This window comes from Teleopsis dalmanni, chromosome 2, assembly GCF_002237135.1.
Source record: "Teleopsis dalmanni isolate 2A chromosome 2, ASM223713v2, whole genome shotgun sequence".
Taxonomy (NCBI): Eukaryota; Metazoa; Arthropoda; class Insecta; order Diptera; family Diopsidae; genus Teleopsis; species Teleopsis dalmanni.
This window is the reverse complement of record NC_051847.1, coordinates 22238118-22253319: the sequence shown is the minus strand read 5'-3', so window position 1 is coordinate 22253319 and position 15202 is coordinate 22238118. Positions and strand designations below refer to the sequence as shown.

Here is a 15202-nt window from a genome sequence, read left to right as displayed (position 1 = left end):
CGCATTTCTCGTTTCCGTGCACTGAAGCTCACTCACCACAATCGAAACAATAGTTGACAGAAAGAACAGTCCTTTTCTGATAACGTTCCACTACTGCTTTATATACGTGACTTCTAAGATCATTTACAGAAAACGAATTCCGCATACTTTTAATGTATATTTATTGAAATAATTTTTCTAATATATTCATTCAGATTGTTTGATTTTGTTAACTAGTGTAATTCTTTATTTATTAATACTAAGTTTGGATTGGTGGTTTGGATGGTTTGGATTGGCAACCCTATTGAATGATATCTAATAAGTGCGCGCGCTGAAAAGTTTAATGAAAAATTTAAGTTGTATCGTGAGAAACTAATGACAATTGGTTGATTACTGAAAATAAACGTTTGTGTAATTACTACGCGTTGGAATGTTGTGCAAAAATTTGATAATAATATAATTTTATTTATTGAGACTTCAGTGGACAAACTAACGTTGTATTTAACAACAGTAAAAAACCAAATATACACAAAAGTGCTTACGATCAGTGGAACTTAAAATTATATTCAGCGTTAAGCTCGATACAAAATTATAGAAAATATACTAAGTATAAAGCTCTGAGTGGTTCTTGTCTGTGCTGTCGGGTTTGTGTATCAAACCGAATTTTATGCTTTCAAAGAAAACACAAGCAGAATTTAAAAAATTAAAAAATTAACTTTTCAGTTATATCATAATATTAAATAAAACATATATATATAAAATGCCAGTTGAAAGATCGCCACCAGCAGACGCAAAAAAAGCCACGAGTAAATCGGACCTGTGCACACCGAATAGGCAAGCACAGAGGCAAGAAAAACGTATGCGATCTGAGCTTTCGCCAGACTTATCGCTCGGTGATGTTATGCTGTCTATTCAGCAAATGACGGATAAATTCGAATCGAATATTGCAGGCTTGAGTAACAACTTTGATTCCCAAATAGCTACGCTAGCATCAAAGAGTGACATAAGCGAACTTAAAGAACAGATAGGCAACGTGTCTGTGAAAATGGAAAAATTGGAGAACGAGAACCAAAGGCTAAAACTAGAATTAGAACAATTAAGAAATGATAGAGATGAGGACAGGAGGGAGATCGAAAGACTTGTCGAACAAAGTAAAAGTCGTAATGTACTATTGAAAGGTTTACTAAAAGATAAAGCAAAAAAAAGTGATGTGGAGGCAATTTTCCGAGATAAAATGGCTATGACAAGTATTAAAGTTCGAGACACAAAAGTAATATTTGAAAAGAAAAATAAAGTGAGTGTAATTGCAGAATTGGAAACATCAGAAATGGCAAAAGATGTCTTAAAGAATGGTAAAAAACTGCATGGCACTCCGATTTATATTGAAAAGGACTTGAGCGTGACTAAACAGGAAAATAAATCAGCTTTATTACAGCTGAAAAGAGATCTGGAAGCCATCAGAAAGACTCACAAAATTTATGTTAAAAATGACAGTATAAATATATCAGGAAAATGGATGCACTTTGATAAAAACAAGAAACTAAAGTGCAAAGATGGTGACGCTGTTGAGCAATTAAAGCAATTGTATGGTGAGATTGAAGTGGAAGAAGTGCTCGAGAAAAACAAGCTTTTTAAAAAAATAAATCAGCCAAAAAACTGTTAGTAAAAAAGGAAATCGTTAAAGATGCCAAACAAAAAATTGAAAATACCGCCAGGTCAGACACTAAATTAGCATATAAATTTAAAATATTATCGTATAATGTAGCTGGTTTAGCAAATAAGTATAAGTTTATAGAATTTATGAAGTATGTTAAAAAATTCGATATATTTGTATTATTTGAAACATTTTTAGTAAGTAAGACAGATTATATTGAAAACACATTTATAGAATACAATCTTCATTGGGTGCCTGCAACAAAAACAACAAATAGAGGTCGAGCCAGTGGAGGAAAATTGTATGGTGTACGAAAGCAATTGCAATTTTGCGGTACTGTGGTGTTCAAGCACATTATGAACTCAACAATAATCGAGATAACCACTAATAATCAAAAGTTATGTTTAATCCCAGTTTACCTAAATTGCAATAACTGGCTAAATGATCTCAATAACTTATGTGAAATATTAGTGGAAGCTCAGAACGAAAATGTCATGATAATAGGTGACTTCAATGCACGCATAGGCAAAGAACAATGTCTGGAACTCAGCCCAAATATGCAGTGGACTGAATTATTGGGCCACAGAGTAGCAATGGATACAATTGTAGATAGAAATGAAAAAACAATTACTAGAAATTTGCAATTCATTTGGTGTCACCGTGTTAAATGGCCGCACTAAAGGCGACAGAGAGGGTACATTTACGTTTATCAGAGGTGTAGCAAGGTCAACGATAGATTATTGTTTTGTGAAAGGAGTATGGTTAATAATAACTGAAGAGTTTCAAATACGTGACATGATATACTCGGATCATCAGCCACTGGAAATTATGGTAAATCTAGATGCCTCTAATTCAAATGAAAATAAAATGCAGTTGCTACCGAAACTGATATGGAAAGATAAATATAAAGATCTGTACCAAGAAAAGCTTGTAGAATCCCTTAATGCATGCGAAGGTAGTACATTTGCGTCGAAGGAAGGAGATGACATTCTTCAATATTGTGTAAAACAAGCAGCAAAATCGTTTCAGGGTAATTCGGCGGGTATAAATAGGAAACAAAAATGGTATGATTTTGAATGTCAAACTGCAAGAAAGAAATCATTTAAATGGCTCAAAACAGTTAAAAAAGGTGGTGATATAGCTGATTTAGAGAAATACAAAAATGTAAACAGAGAATACAAAAAGCTGTGTGATGAGAAAAGGAAGTCATATTTCAATGAAATGGCAATGTCGATATCCCAAGCAGCTGATAGCAAATCATTTTGGAGTGGAGTTAAAAAAATAAATCGTGCAGATTACATAAAAGGAATTAAAGTGGACGCCGAAGCTTTGGCGGCACATTTTAAAAACCAGTTAAATAGCAATATAGTAAGCAACTCTTTCAGTTATGCCCTGCCGTATGTAATAAATGAAGCGTTAGATGCTCCAATAAAGATTGAAGAGGTCTATGCAGTGCTCCAGAATTTAAAAAATAACAAAGCCGCAGGTGAAAACAGAATTCCAGCTGAGTTTTTAAAATATGCCACGCCACAATTTATAGAGCATATGGCTGAATCATACAATTATATATTTGAAAATGCAGCCCCACCTGATAGTTACAAAAAAGCCATAACATTTCCCCTATTTAAAAAAGGTGACCCAAATAATGTAGCAAATTATAGAGGAATAGCATTTCTTAATACATCAGCTAAAGTATTTACAACACTCCTGTATAACAGAATTAAAAATTGGGTTGATCAAAACAACATATTAAGCGAATTTCAAGCTGGATTTCGAAAAGGTTACTCCACGGTAGATAATATTTTCGTCATCACTAGTGTAGCGCAAGAGTTTATTGCAAAAAGCAAGAAGTTATATGTTTTTTACGTAGATCTTAAAGCTGCTTTCGATACAATACAAAGAAACGTACTATTTTAAAAACTAAGCCAGCTGGGTCTTTCAACAAAAATTTTGAAAATACTGCAAAGTCTATACTGCAACAATGAGTCAACAGTATGGGACGGAAGAAGTACATCGAGATGGTTCCAAACGTGTACCGGAGTGAGACAAGGTTGTGTCTTAAGCCCTATATTGTTTGCACTGTTCGTTGATGACTTAAATAAATTTCTTTCTGGTGGTGTTACGATTGCCAATATGTGCCTAAAAGTACTATTATATGCTGATGATATTGTGTTGTTTGCAGATTCTCCAATAATGTTACAAAATATGATAGATGAATTAAATAGATATTGCAACTTATGGGGACTATCTATAAATACAGACAAATCAAAAGTGATGGTATTTAGGAAACATGCTAGAAGATTGAGAAATGATGAAAAATGGTACCTTAACGATGATCAATTAGAAGTGGTTAATAATTATAAATATTTAGGAATAAATATGAAATATAACGCAAAATTCGATAACCACTTGAACGAGAAGTTAAAGGAAGCTAAATTGGCCATTAATTGTACCTGGATAAATGTCTTAGGAAATCCGAAAGTGTCACTGCCCGTAAAATACAAAGTTTTTGAAGCCACAGTTAAGTCAGTTCTAAATTATGCAGCGCAAATCTGGGGTGTTGATAAATATGACGCAGTAGAAAAATTGCAGACATTTTATATAAAGAGAACGTTTCGCTTGCCGAAAAATACCCCAAATTATATGGTGCATTTAGAAACTGGTCTACCGACACTATATACCCAAACATTAAAATTGCATTTTGATTACATCAATCGTGTTAGGAATTTGCCAGACAATAGGATTCAAAAAACATTAGCGCAGTACCTAATAAATGAAAAAACATTATTTTTTGAAAAATGGTCAAATCTGGCATCCGAGTTAAATATAACTAATGATTTGAGTATTAATGAAAACTGGAAAATGTGGCAAAAAAATATAATAACGAAACTAAGTATTGAAGAACGAAGAAATTTTGTAGAAACGGCAAGAAACAGTATATCGAGAGATGCATATAGTAAGTTGAATTATGATCTAGGTGTCAATAATTACTTTCACGAGCAATATGACCTAGAAACAATAAGGACAATCTTCAAAACCCGCGGCGAGCTCCTACGATTGTGCTACGTACCGCATGAAAGTCTAGACACGCTGTGCACGATATGCAACCTTAAATTGAAAGGCGATGTTATACACTTAGTAGGTGAATGCCCAATTTTTAAAGAACATAGATTGCTGTACTTCGGTAAACCCGCGCTCGATGTCAATGAAACCATACGGTTACTGAATGGCCCCAACTGGAGATTGTTAACGGCGTTTATTAAAACTACATTTAAATATAGGCAAAATATTATTAATGAAGACTTTTAAATTAACTTATATAAAATCTATTATTTTTGTTAAAGTAATTTAATTTAATTTTTATGTTGTATTGAGCTCATAAGCAAGAATACCTATTTAATATTTATAAAAATTGGATTAATTAGTTATTAGTTAATTAGCTATTAGATTAATCTAAACTTCCGGCAGACGGCTAAAATGCCATAGCTGTAAGCTTTATGTATATTTATTATAATTATATGTATTATAATTATTATATAACTTCGATGTAATATAATAACTTTAAAATGAAGTAAAAATAAAGCTACTACTACTACTACTTAATACTAAGTGTAATAAAAGTTGGTAGAATCCCTTTCTTGTTAATTTTCATTTAAATCTTGTACGTCACAAGGATAACATTCGAATAAAAATGTTTTTTGTTGAATGTCCCTTAGTTCGGAAAGTATTTATGGTTAATTTTGTTTATAGCCCCTTCGCAGAAATGAGAACTATACTCTAAATTTCATAATGTTGTTTGTATTTAATTTATTTATTAAGAATTAATTGCAATCAATTCATATAACAAGTAACTGAATTATTAATAACAATTAATTTATATAACAAGTAATCCTAAATTTATCATACACCAATCACATTATATAGCATGAACAGATCATATCTACTTTATATGTTGAATACAAGCGTAAGTATTAGATTAATAATTCAGTTAAATTGAATAAATTGCAATGATTTTATTTAAAGGAACTATTAATTGTAAAATTTGCATTATAGTAGATTATTGTACCGAAAATTGATAATATTTTACATCCATTATGTAAAATAACAAAATAGAAATAAGCTTATTTTGTTTCCAGATTTCTGTCGTGATATAATTTTTGTTTAAATATACAGTCTGAGCAATAAATTTTTAGTTTCAATCCAAAATCGAATATGATTAAACTAAAATTATTTATAATATTTATTTTCGCAACGATCCTGCACGAATCCTTTGGAAAAGTAAGTGATAAATTATTAAGTGATAAATGAAGTAAAAATTAAAAGTATTTTATATTCACAAAGGTGACGTGGACATATGAATTTATATCTGTTACCATAAATAAATCTGGAACAGACTACGTAGATAGCGATTTGAAAATTATACGCATCTCACGCGGAAAATACGGTGTAAATGGTTTTGTTCATTTTAAACAAGACACAACGGATAAGTGGATAGCAAATGTCACGACACTACAAAGTCTTTCTGGGAACAATAACTACAAACCAACGCCGTTTGAGGTACCAACGGACACAGTTCATAACATTATTAATGGGCCTTATAAGCGATTTGTTATGAAGTCATTAAGGAATTGTACAACAAATGGAGTATATTTTGAAGGAAATTTTGTACCTCCACTAACAAAACGTCGCATTTCAGTTAATAAGTGCAATATAAATACGGATGATTGGCCTTACCTTTCCAGTGGTGTATATAAATTTATTTTGCAACTCTTACAACCACAATATACAAGCTGGGAATTTCTTATAAAAATCACTTCTAATATGACACCGTCTTAAAACAATTTCTGTAATCTGAAGGAGATAAGAATTACATTTTATTGTAATTGATCATTGCAAACTATTTCATTAATGTTTAATAAATTAATTAATGGTCCTAATTGTAAATTGGTATTAACAGAAGAATTAAGCAATAATGTAATGAATTACAAAAAAAAACAAAAATTTATTCTACAAATGTGTAGTGAGTTTTTGAAAGTTCATTAATAATAAAAGTTTTATCGAGAATCACTAACCTCTTCGTATAAATATTATATTAAAGAAAAATTTATTGTTAATTAGTAGGCTTACTCGTATTAACCTAAAACATATTAATATAAACTTCAAACATCTTCTCGAGATAGTTCCTTATATTAAAAAGCAAGCAGTAATTTTTTGTTAATTATTTATTAATACTCAAAGGAAATTCTCAGAATTTGTGTTAAATTGGTATGTATATGAATTAATTATAATCTATTCATAATACATGCAATTATATAGCAAGTAATCCTAAATTTATCTTACTCCCATCACATTACAAGACATGAACACATAATATCAACTTTAGTTATTTGATTTACGAAACTGTATTTAAATATGACCGATTCACATTAATCTTCTAGTTGAATTGCATATATTGCAATGGATACATTTAAATCAATTAAATGTAATATTTGCAATATTACTACAGAAATCCTTTGAAAGGGTACTCAATGGAATATAAAAGTCATAAATAAAGTAAATTGCATATGATCGACTTGTGAACTTTATTCTGTTTAAACTTAGATCTAAAAATTAAACAGATTTCACGTGGATATATGCTCTTGATGGTTTTGCGGATACAATTGACGAATCGATTTTAAAAGCGATTTTTATAAAGTCTTTTGGGCCATGATGGAATTTCATGGAACTCCGTCCGTTGGTTTATGAATCAAGTTGTTGGTAGTGAGCCAAGTTTCGAAGCAGTAGAGTAGAACACTTTTGACATTACTGTTGAATAATCGCAGCTCGATATGCCGGGAAAGTATTGACAAGCTACATACTTTATTCAGCAACGAAAGGGCGGAACATGCCTTATTAATTCGGTTTTGGATGTCGACTGTGGCGGCACCGGCTGAAGATATTAAGTTGCCTAAATATGTGAATCTGTTTACGTTGTCGATTTCTATATCGTCTAGATTGAATTTGCCGGTAGAGTCAGAATTGTTTATCTTCACTGCTTTCATCTTTGCCGTGTTCACTGTAAGACCAACATTTCGCGATACGTGAACTAAGTCGTTAAGTTTATCTTGCATATCTAGTTGTCGTGTTAAGAGAAGGCAAATGCGTTAGCATATTCTAGATCCTCTAGGTAGTTTGATTGGGCATGGGTTACAGTATATTTTTTTTCAAATAGAACTTATATTCTTTGATCGAAAAAAATTTCATTTTTTTACAGCGTTGCTTAACAAAAACTATAACTTTTATCTATTTGTCATTTATCATCACATCGAAGATAAATTTTATAATTAAAATTTTTGATTTGAGTCGTCGTAACAAATTAATTTTTCGTTACTAGCCTCTTTGCGAAATATATTTAATTTTTATATATTTAAAACTTAATTTATTAAATTGATATGGTGTCCAATTCCTACCACTATGTACTATGTTCAATGAATATAGATATTGACAAATAGTAGTCCTGTGAGCGCTTTATGTTTTTAGAAGATATTCTAACGTTCCGTATGGATTTTCCATAAACAGTTCTTTAAATTCTTTCGGTTGATGAGTTCATTCTCAGTCTAAAATACGACTTCTAGAAAGTTGAGGCCATTTCCTAAATTACTTTTAGATATAAAAAATACACAACAGTACAAAGACTATCTTGGTAAATGTAATGTACCTTATGGAAAGTTAATATTGTTTTTTTATAGTTTCATAGTTTCATTCATTCATTTTCATTTAGTTTTCAAAGTACATAGAATTTTACTAATCACGATAATTCTTAACTTCTGTGTTACGTCTTTGCTGTAAGAATAAAATAATTATGAGAACTGATTTTTCAAGAAACAAATGTTTTTATATCACAATGGGACGAAATGTTTTATATGATTCATTTCTTTTTTAACCACTGGTCAAAATCGACGCTTTAACTGATTTTTAAAATATTTCTAATTTCATTAGTTAATAATATTATACCATAAGTTAATAAAACAATAAAATACATTTAACAAGTGATCCTAATTCTATCTTACATCTATCGCAATTCCTTACGTAAATACATAAAAGCAACTTAAGTTACTTGATATATGTTTAACTATTTAAACACGGCAGATTCATATTCATCTTCCAGTCTAACTTTATGTATCGAAATGGTTACTTTTCAGAGACTTACAATATCTGTTTTTGCTTTTGCTATAATAATCCAGGAACCTTGTAAAAAGGTATTAAATAAGTTATGATTTATGATTCCTAAATATTAACAATTTGAAAACACTTCTGTCAATGCAGGCAACAAGGAGCTACGAACTTCAGTCTATTTCTATAATATCTATCAAAATACTTCGATCTGGTAAAAAAAATTATCCGACTTCGACGTGGATAATTTGATATTTCTATTGATATGGAACGACTATCGAATTAGATGGAACGATGAGCTGTATGAGTTATACAGCGACATTGACATAGTTGGCTAGAACGGTGGCTAGAATGGTGTTTGAGTCGGTACCCATAGGTGATAGAGGACGTTCACCTGGAAGGACCAGGTAACCAACGATTAGGGAGCGATCGGTACTGCCCCAATTGGCGACAGCACGTCACTGATCGGTCTGGCTGGCGGAGAGTACTCGTGAATCACTTGTCATTATTTTGTCACAGTGACTGGCGAGGAGATAATTATATTGTACATTGTCTGGGAAAATTTGTATTCACATTAAGGAATATATTATATATTAAAATTGATCATTAATTCATTTTTCATTCTAAAAACAAATTTTTATTTTGTTATCCATCAAATCATTAAATGACACAATACACTTCTTCTTCTTATTTTGCAAAGAAGGTTGCACAGCTGGTGTTTTTTCCGATGTGAAGCTGCAGACCCTGCATCCCAACAATTGCACTTGTTTTAATAAATTTACTGCTCTATCAATGTAATTGATTATCAATAAAAAAACATTTAAATACATGTAATTAATCTCGATTATCATATATAATTTTCACCATGTCATATTCTATAACAGAAACACATAATATCAAATGTAATTAATTGATATATGAGTAAGTTTATGAGTTAGTTCATGTAAATGCTTTTGATAGTTTTATGGTTTTTAGACAGATATGGATGAATGGATTATAAAAACAACTTTTTTACGACGTGTTTTTAAAAGCAAATTGAAATTGAATCCAACTTCATAGTAGATACCAAATAGATTAATCTACAAATTTATCAATGGACCTTATACACGATTTGCAAGAAATTTAATAAGAATTTGTACAACATTTCGACATTGGAAATGTCGATTAATTTTATATAAGTGTAATTTACGAACGATCATTTTTCATCTAGAAAATTCATTTAATATAAGATTTACAGGGTTTTATATTTTAGAAACTCAAGCAGCCGGTTTTGTAATAATAAGCAATAATAATCTAACATCAAAACACATAAACTAGCATGTCTCTCGGAGATCAAAAATGATATGTGTGACATAACATTTGTTAGAACCGCTAGAATTGTTGACAGTATAGCTTCAAATCTCATATAATTGATTCCAAAATAATAAAATAAGAGCAATCCGATTTATTATTACAGCCAAAGTTGGTCTGGTTATGTTACATTGTGCCTTTTATTACATGACTGATCTCTTATCAGATGTTGTTACTGAAAACAAATAACATATCAAATTATTTAATTAATTATAATTTGTTTAATTGCTTTAAATGGAGATGTATCAGATAAAGAATTCATATATAAACAAAGCGAATAAAGCTGAAATATCAGTTCGTGATATATCGAGAAATAGAGAAATTCGCGATGTTAAGGATCGTCAATTTTCTGTTATGGTGTATGTTTCTTCATATTGTTTGCTGGGGAAAGGTAACATTATTCGTATACATAAATGAATATAAAAATATTTTTATCTATTTACAGTCAAACTGGAATTATGAACCGTTAAGCGTAGACTTTACCACATCTAACCCTGACAAACTGGATTCTAAGGCCACAGCTGTTCGAATTTCTCGGGGTAAATATGCGTTAAACGGATTTATAGATATAAAAGAAGACATCACAAGTGACTGGATGCTTGAATTTTTCATTTTAAAAAGCGTTGCAGGAAATAATAACTACATTCCGACTCCATTCAGAATGCCCGCCTCAAAGTTTGATGATTTCATGACTAATGTCTATAAACGTTATTTAATGGAGTCAGTACAGAAATGTATACCGAATGCACCAGTTTTTAAAACTAAATTTGTGCCTCCACTAAAAAAACAGAAGTTTCAAATTAATAAATGTGAGATAGCAACGGACAATTTTCCTCACTTCGAACCAGGCTTTTATAAGCTCGTATTTCGTGTCATTAAGCCCTATGATATGAAATGGGAGATTAATATTAAAATATTGGCTGTTAATTAATATTTTTTTTAAAAATGTGTGTGAATTAAAATATAATATGATTATTTAATAAAGTCTTAAGGAGCAATTTGATGGTATGATTTATGTGTTAAAGTGATTTGCTGTAGCCGAGATATGATTCGACAAAAGTACTAAAAAAATGTTAAGATGAGAAAAATTGTTTAAGGTTTTTAAAAACCTTTTTCAAATTTAAGACAATTTATTACTAGATATGAAATATATATATTAAAATAATTTATATATTTCTCTAAGGACCAATGCACACATGACTTGAGTCTAAGGTGACATGTACTTGAATGTGAATGATGAAAGAACGCCACCCTATGGCTTACTGATACAATGCACTCTACGAGATTAAAAACTTTTGTTACCAGAACTGATAATTCTGGTTTTGACTAATACCTTAATAAATTTCACCAAATGTTCGTCCAGATTCAAATCTGAGAAGGATTTTATTACAATATAAGAGCAAACGTGTTGAAGGTGTCTTTGATATCAATATCAAAGAAAAAAGTATATTTCATAAAGAACATAAATTTATCAACTTGTGAAATAAGTGCCTCCGTTGCCAATTTGCCAGAGTCAGTTCGATAGTGTTCCTGTTAAGTGGGTCAAGAACCGTTTCTAATAGTTTCAATAAAAGAATGAATACTATAAATTCAATAAGGAATTGTACAACAAACGGAAAATTGGCACCTCCCGCTACAAAACGTCGCCAAATTCTGTATCAGTATAATTTACGAACAGAGGGTTGGCCTTATTTTCCCGCCAGCTACTACAAAGACTTAAATCTCAGTATACCACTTGAGAGTTGATTGTAAAGTAACTTGTTACATCTTTGTCATAAATTAGTAGTCATTGACGGATATACATAAACAGGTATATAATATAACATACATTAATTTAATGAATCATATTAATGGAAAAAACAATTGATTTTAGAATATAGAATTTTAGAATATGATTAATATAAAATGTTTTCATAAATATATGAAAATGCATGTTTCATATGAAGGCGAACTTTAAGACTATCATCAAATACTAGACTCTACAATATGTTACTTATCATTACAAATGAAAGTTTTTCATAAGTGAGAATATTAAACCAAAAATGATCAATTGCGAAAATGTAATATTTGGTTTACTATATATATTTATTATGGATAATGCATTTATTGTAACTTCCACAAGAGTAGACTTTACACCTACTTAAAACCTACATTAAAATGTAATAAAGAATTATAAGAAAGTAATTGTCCTTGATGTAGAAGAAATCGACTAATTGATGATAAATTTGGCAAAGTACACAACATTCACAATAGACTGATTTCTGAACTTGGCCGCACTAAAGATTAAGTCGTAAAACTGTTTGCGAGTAAAATTTGAAAATTTTAAGAGCATTTCTGCTATTTTACATTTCGTCTTTCGCAAGTTGCGATTATTGTTTTGCTGCTCTGAAAAAAAGAAAATACGGCTAATAAACGTAAATTTTTTCAGGCAACTCCCTGACTTACTGTATTACCCGAATTCTTCCCGTTAACATAATTAAATTGTAAAATATATCAACTTTCATATGTAATTTTACTTACAGGTATGTTATTTCTATACATTATAAATAAACACAAAAATGATGTAAATGGTAACGAATCATATGTTTTAAGTAATTTATAACTATCAAAACCAATACATGACCGTAGAATACATAAACCATTCAGACCCAACAACTGTAGATAGCAAGACATACATTTACAAAGGTTATACTAATACGTTTTATTTGTTATTCAAATATAAAATCTTTGAAAAATCTCTGGCAGTTTTAGTTTAGATTGCATTTTATATGATTTATTATTTTGAGATTGAGTAATCGTGTATTACATCTGCAACGATTTACGTGATTACTTGCCATGATGAAACGAGTATAATATTGCGGTATTTTTAACATTCGGATTGATATAATGCCCTGATCAATGCTTAATTAGAACAAGTTTAGTTGGTACCTACAGAACCCATGCGTAAGGACATAATTTCTTGTACTGTGGGAAACAGCACAATACAAATATTATGGGCACTTAAGTTTCTACCACTTAAATCAATAAAAGGAGGTATCTAATGGGTTTTTATCGCCTATTACCATATGTAGATATACCCTATCTGCGTGAGCGTATTCAACAAATTGGACAGAGGGGTGCACATTTTAATAAACTGACAAGCCAAAACCAAACAGTTATTGTATTAAAGTTATTATGTAATTTCTCTGGTAATTAAAAACTATTTTTATCTATTTTCATGTATTAATTGATAGAGGTCATCAAAATAGAGATTTCGTTTGAATAACTGCCTGCAAAAACAAACTTCTGTACTTTCGCCAACTTTTTTTTTGTTTTTGAGTGGGGGTTGTTGTGGGATATGTCAAAACATCATGACCTACCTTCTTCTTTTCAATCAGTACATCGGTCACGTTCTTAGAGAGGACTCACAGCCCTCTCTGGTAATAATGGTACACTGTTTCCCCTATACTTTATGCTACTATTTATGGAGGAAACCTATTTAGCTAATCTTTAAAATCGAGGTTATTAATTAATTAAGCTATCTAATAGTGTTATTTTGTTCAAATCTCGTTCTATGAAATACTAATGATAACAGGATACTGTATGGTATAATCTACCAAACAAATTTCCAATCAAAAAGATTAAATATGATCGCAAATAGTCCAACAAACAGTGACGACGCGTGCCCTATTTGGAAGGGTGTGCGGCTCTTCTTTAATGTTTTTTTTACATGTACCACTTAAATTAAAATATATGAGATGTTTTATTAATAATAACCATATTATATTAGGCAACAATATATTCGCAATATTATATTAACAATTCATTAACAAAATAACATATTAAACAAATTAAATTAATAATTTATATATAAATTTAATATTATATCAATATGGAAGAAACAAAACATTTCACATAATTCTCGTAACATCAAACCAACTTTTTTCAAACAAAAGAGTTTGTACTTAGAAACATACATGTTTGTGCAGTGATCAAACAAAATCGAAACCACTTGCAATGTGCGCACAAGTACCCCGCACCATAAGAACAGAAATTCGTGGGTGCTGCTGTTAAAAGGGGAGAGACGAAATGTGATAGAAATGTATGGTGAGATGAGCTGCAAACTTCAGCCGCCATGCAACCACTTTGGCAAATCATAATGTTGGATTCGTATGCATGCAGTTGATATTCGAATAGAACAGAAAATTACTCTCATACAATTCTCACTATATAAATCTCTATCTCTGATATTACGAACGGGAGCACACGCACATTATTTTGTTCATATGCAACGTATGAATGTGCTGCCAACTTCTTTGCACACAAAGGGGAGAGACGAAATAAAATAGAAATGTTCTGTGATTTGAGCTGCAAATATATGAGCACACCTAACAAGTATAGCAGCAAAGAGTATATATACTCTATGATAGCAGCTAACAGAAGCAAATTGATTGAGTTTTCATAGACAATTATATTTAATTGTTTTTGCTAAAACTTTAAAAAATATATATGTATATGGAAATGTAATAATTAATAATAATTCTTGATGTGAAGATACCTAATAAATTTATATACCTATGTTATTTGACATTTTGCAAATTATGTTAGGGTGTTCACCGCACACCTCCGCACCTTAGAGCAATCGTCACTGCCAACAAACAATATAAGCCTTCGAAACAATATAAGCCTTACGAGACTGTCTACAACAGATCTTTTTTATTGTTAATAGTTAATAAACCAATGGGTGCCCCAAAACGTTTCAGAAGATTTTAAATGTTTTGATATATAAAAAAATTATATGAGTTAAAAATATTGTTTATTGCAGATTTATCAATGTAGATTATAATTTAAATAAAAGCGATCTGATTTATTAATTACAGCTTAAATAGACTTGGTTATGTTACATTGTGCCTTTTATTACATGACTGATCTCTTATCAAATGTTGTTACTGAGAACAAATAACATTTCAAATTATTTTAATTAATTATAATTAGTTTAATTACTTTAAATGGAGATGTATCAGACAAAGAATTCATATTTAAACAAAGCGAACAAAGCTGAAATATCAGTTTGTGATATATCGAGAA

The 15202-nt window shown here is 30.5% G+C and overlaps 2 protein-coding genes across 2 annotated transcripts; both read left to right on the top strand.

The window, feature by feature from the left end:
- The first annotated feature begins 5844 nt into the window (after positions 1-5844).
- On the top strand, positions 5845-6604 carry LOC119685578. The gene is made up of 2 exons (XM_038099898.1): positions 5845-5911; positions 5975-6604. Exons 1-2 carry the CDS (start codon positions 5846-5848, stop codon positions 6467-6469), a joined length of 561 nt encoding a protein of 186 aa, XP_037955826.1. The 5' UTR covers position 5845; the 3' UTR covers positions 6470-6604.
- A 3821-nt stretch (positions 6605-10425) lies between these two features.
- LOC119684509 lies at positions 10426-11102 on the top strand. The gene is made up of 2 exons (XM_038098564.1): positions 10426-10526; positions 10581-11102. The coding sequence occupies exons 1-2, from the start codon at positions 10464-10466 to the stop codon at positions 11064-11066; spliced, it is 549 nt and encodes a 182-aa protein (XP_037954492.1). The 5' UTR covers positions 10426-10463; the 3' UTR covers positions 11067-11102.
- Positions 11103-15202: the final 4100 nt, after the last annotated feature.

What these genes read in the sequence shown, in the direction of transcription:
- LOC119685578 (XM_038099898.1), top strand. Translation starts at nt 5,846, where the DNA reads ATGATTAAACTAAAATTATTTATAATATTTATTTTCGCAACGATCCTG. An exon ending in TGCACGAATCCTTTGGAAAA is followed by an intron (nt 5,912 to 5,974) that starts GTAAGTGATAAA and finishes ATATTCACAAAG; the next exon opens with GTGACGTGGACATATGAATT.
- LOC119684509 (XM_038098564.1), top strand. Translation starts at nt 10,464, where the DNA reads ATGTTAAGGATCGTCAATTTTCTGTTATGGTGTATGTTTCTTCATATT. An exon ending in ATATTGTTTGCTGGGGAAAG is followed by an intron (nt 10,527 to 10,580) that starts GTAACATTATTC and finishes ATCTATTTACAG; the next exon opens with TCAAACTGGAATTATGAACC.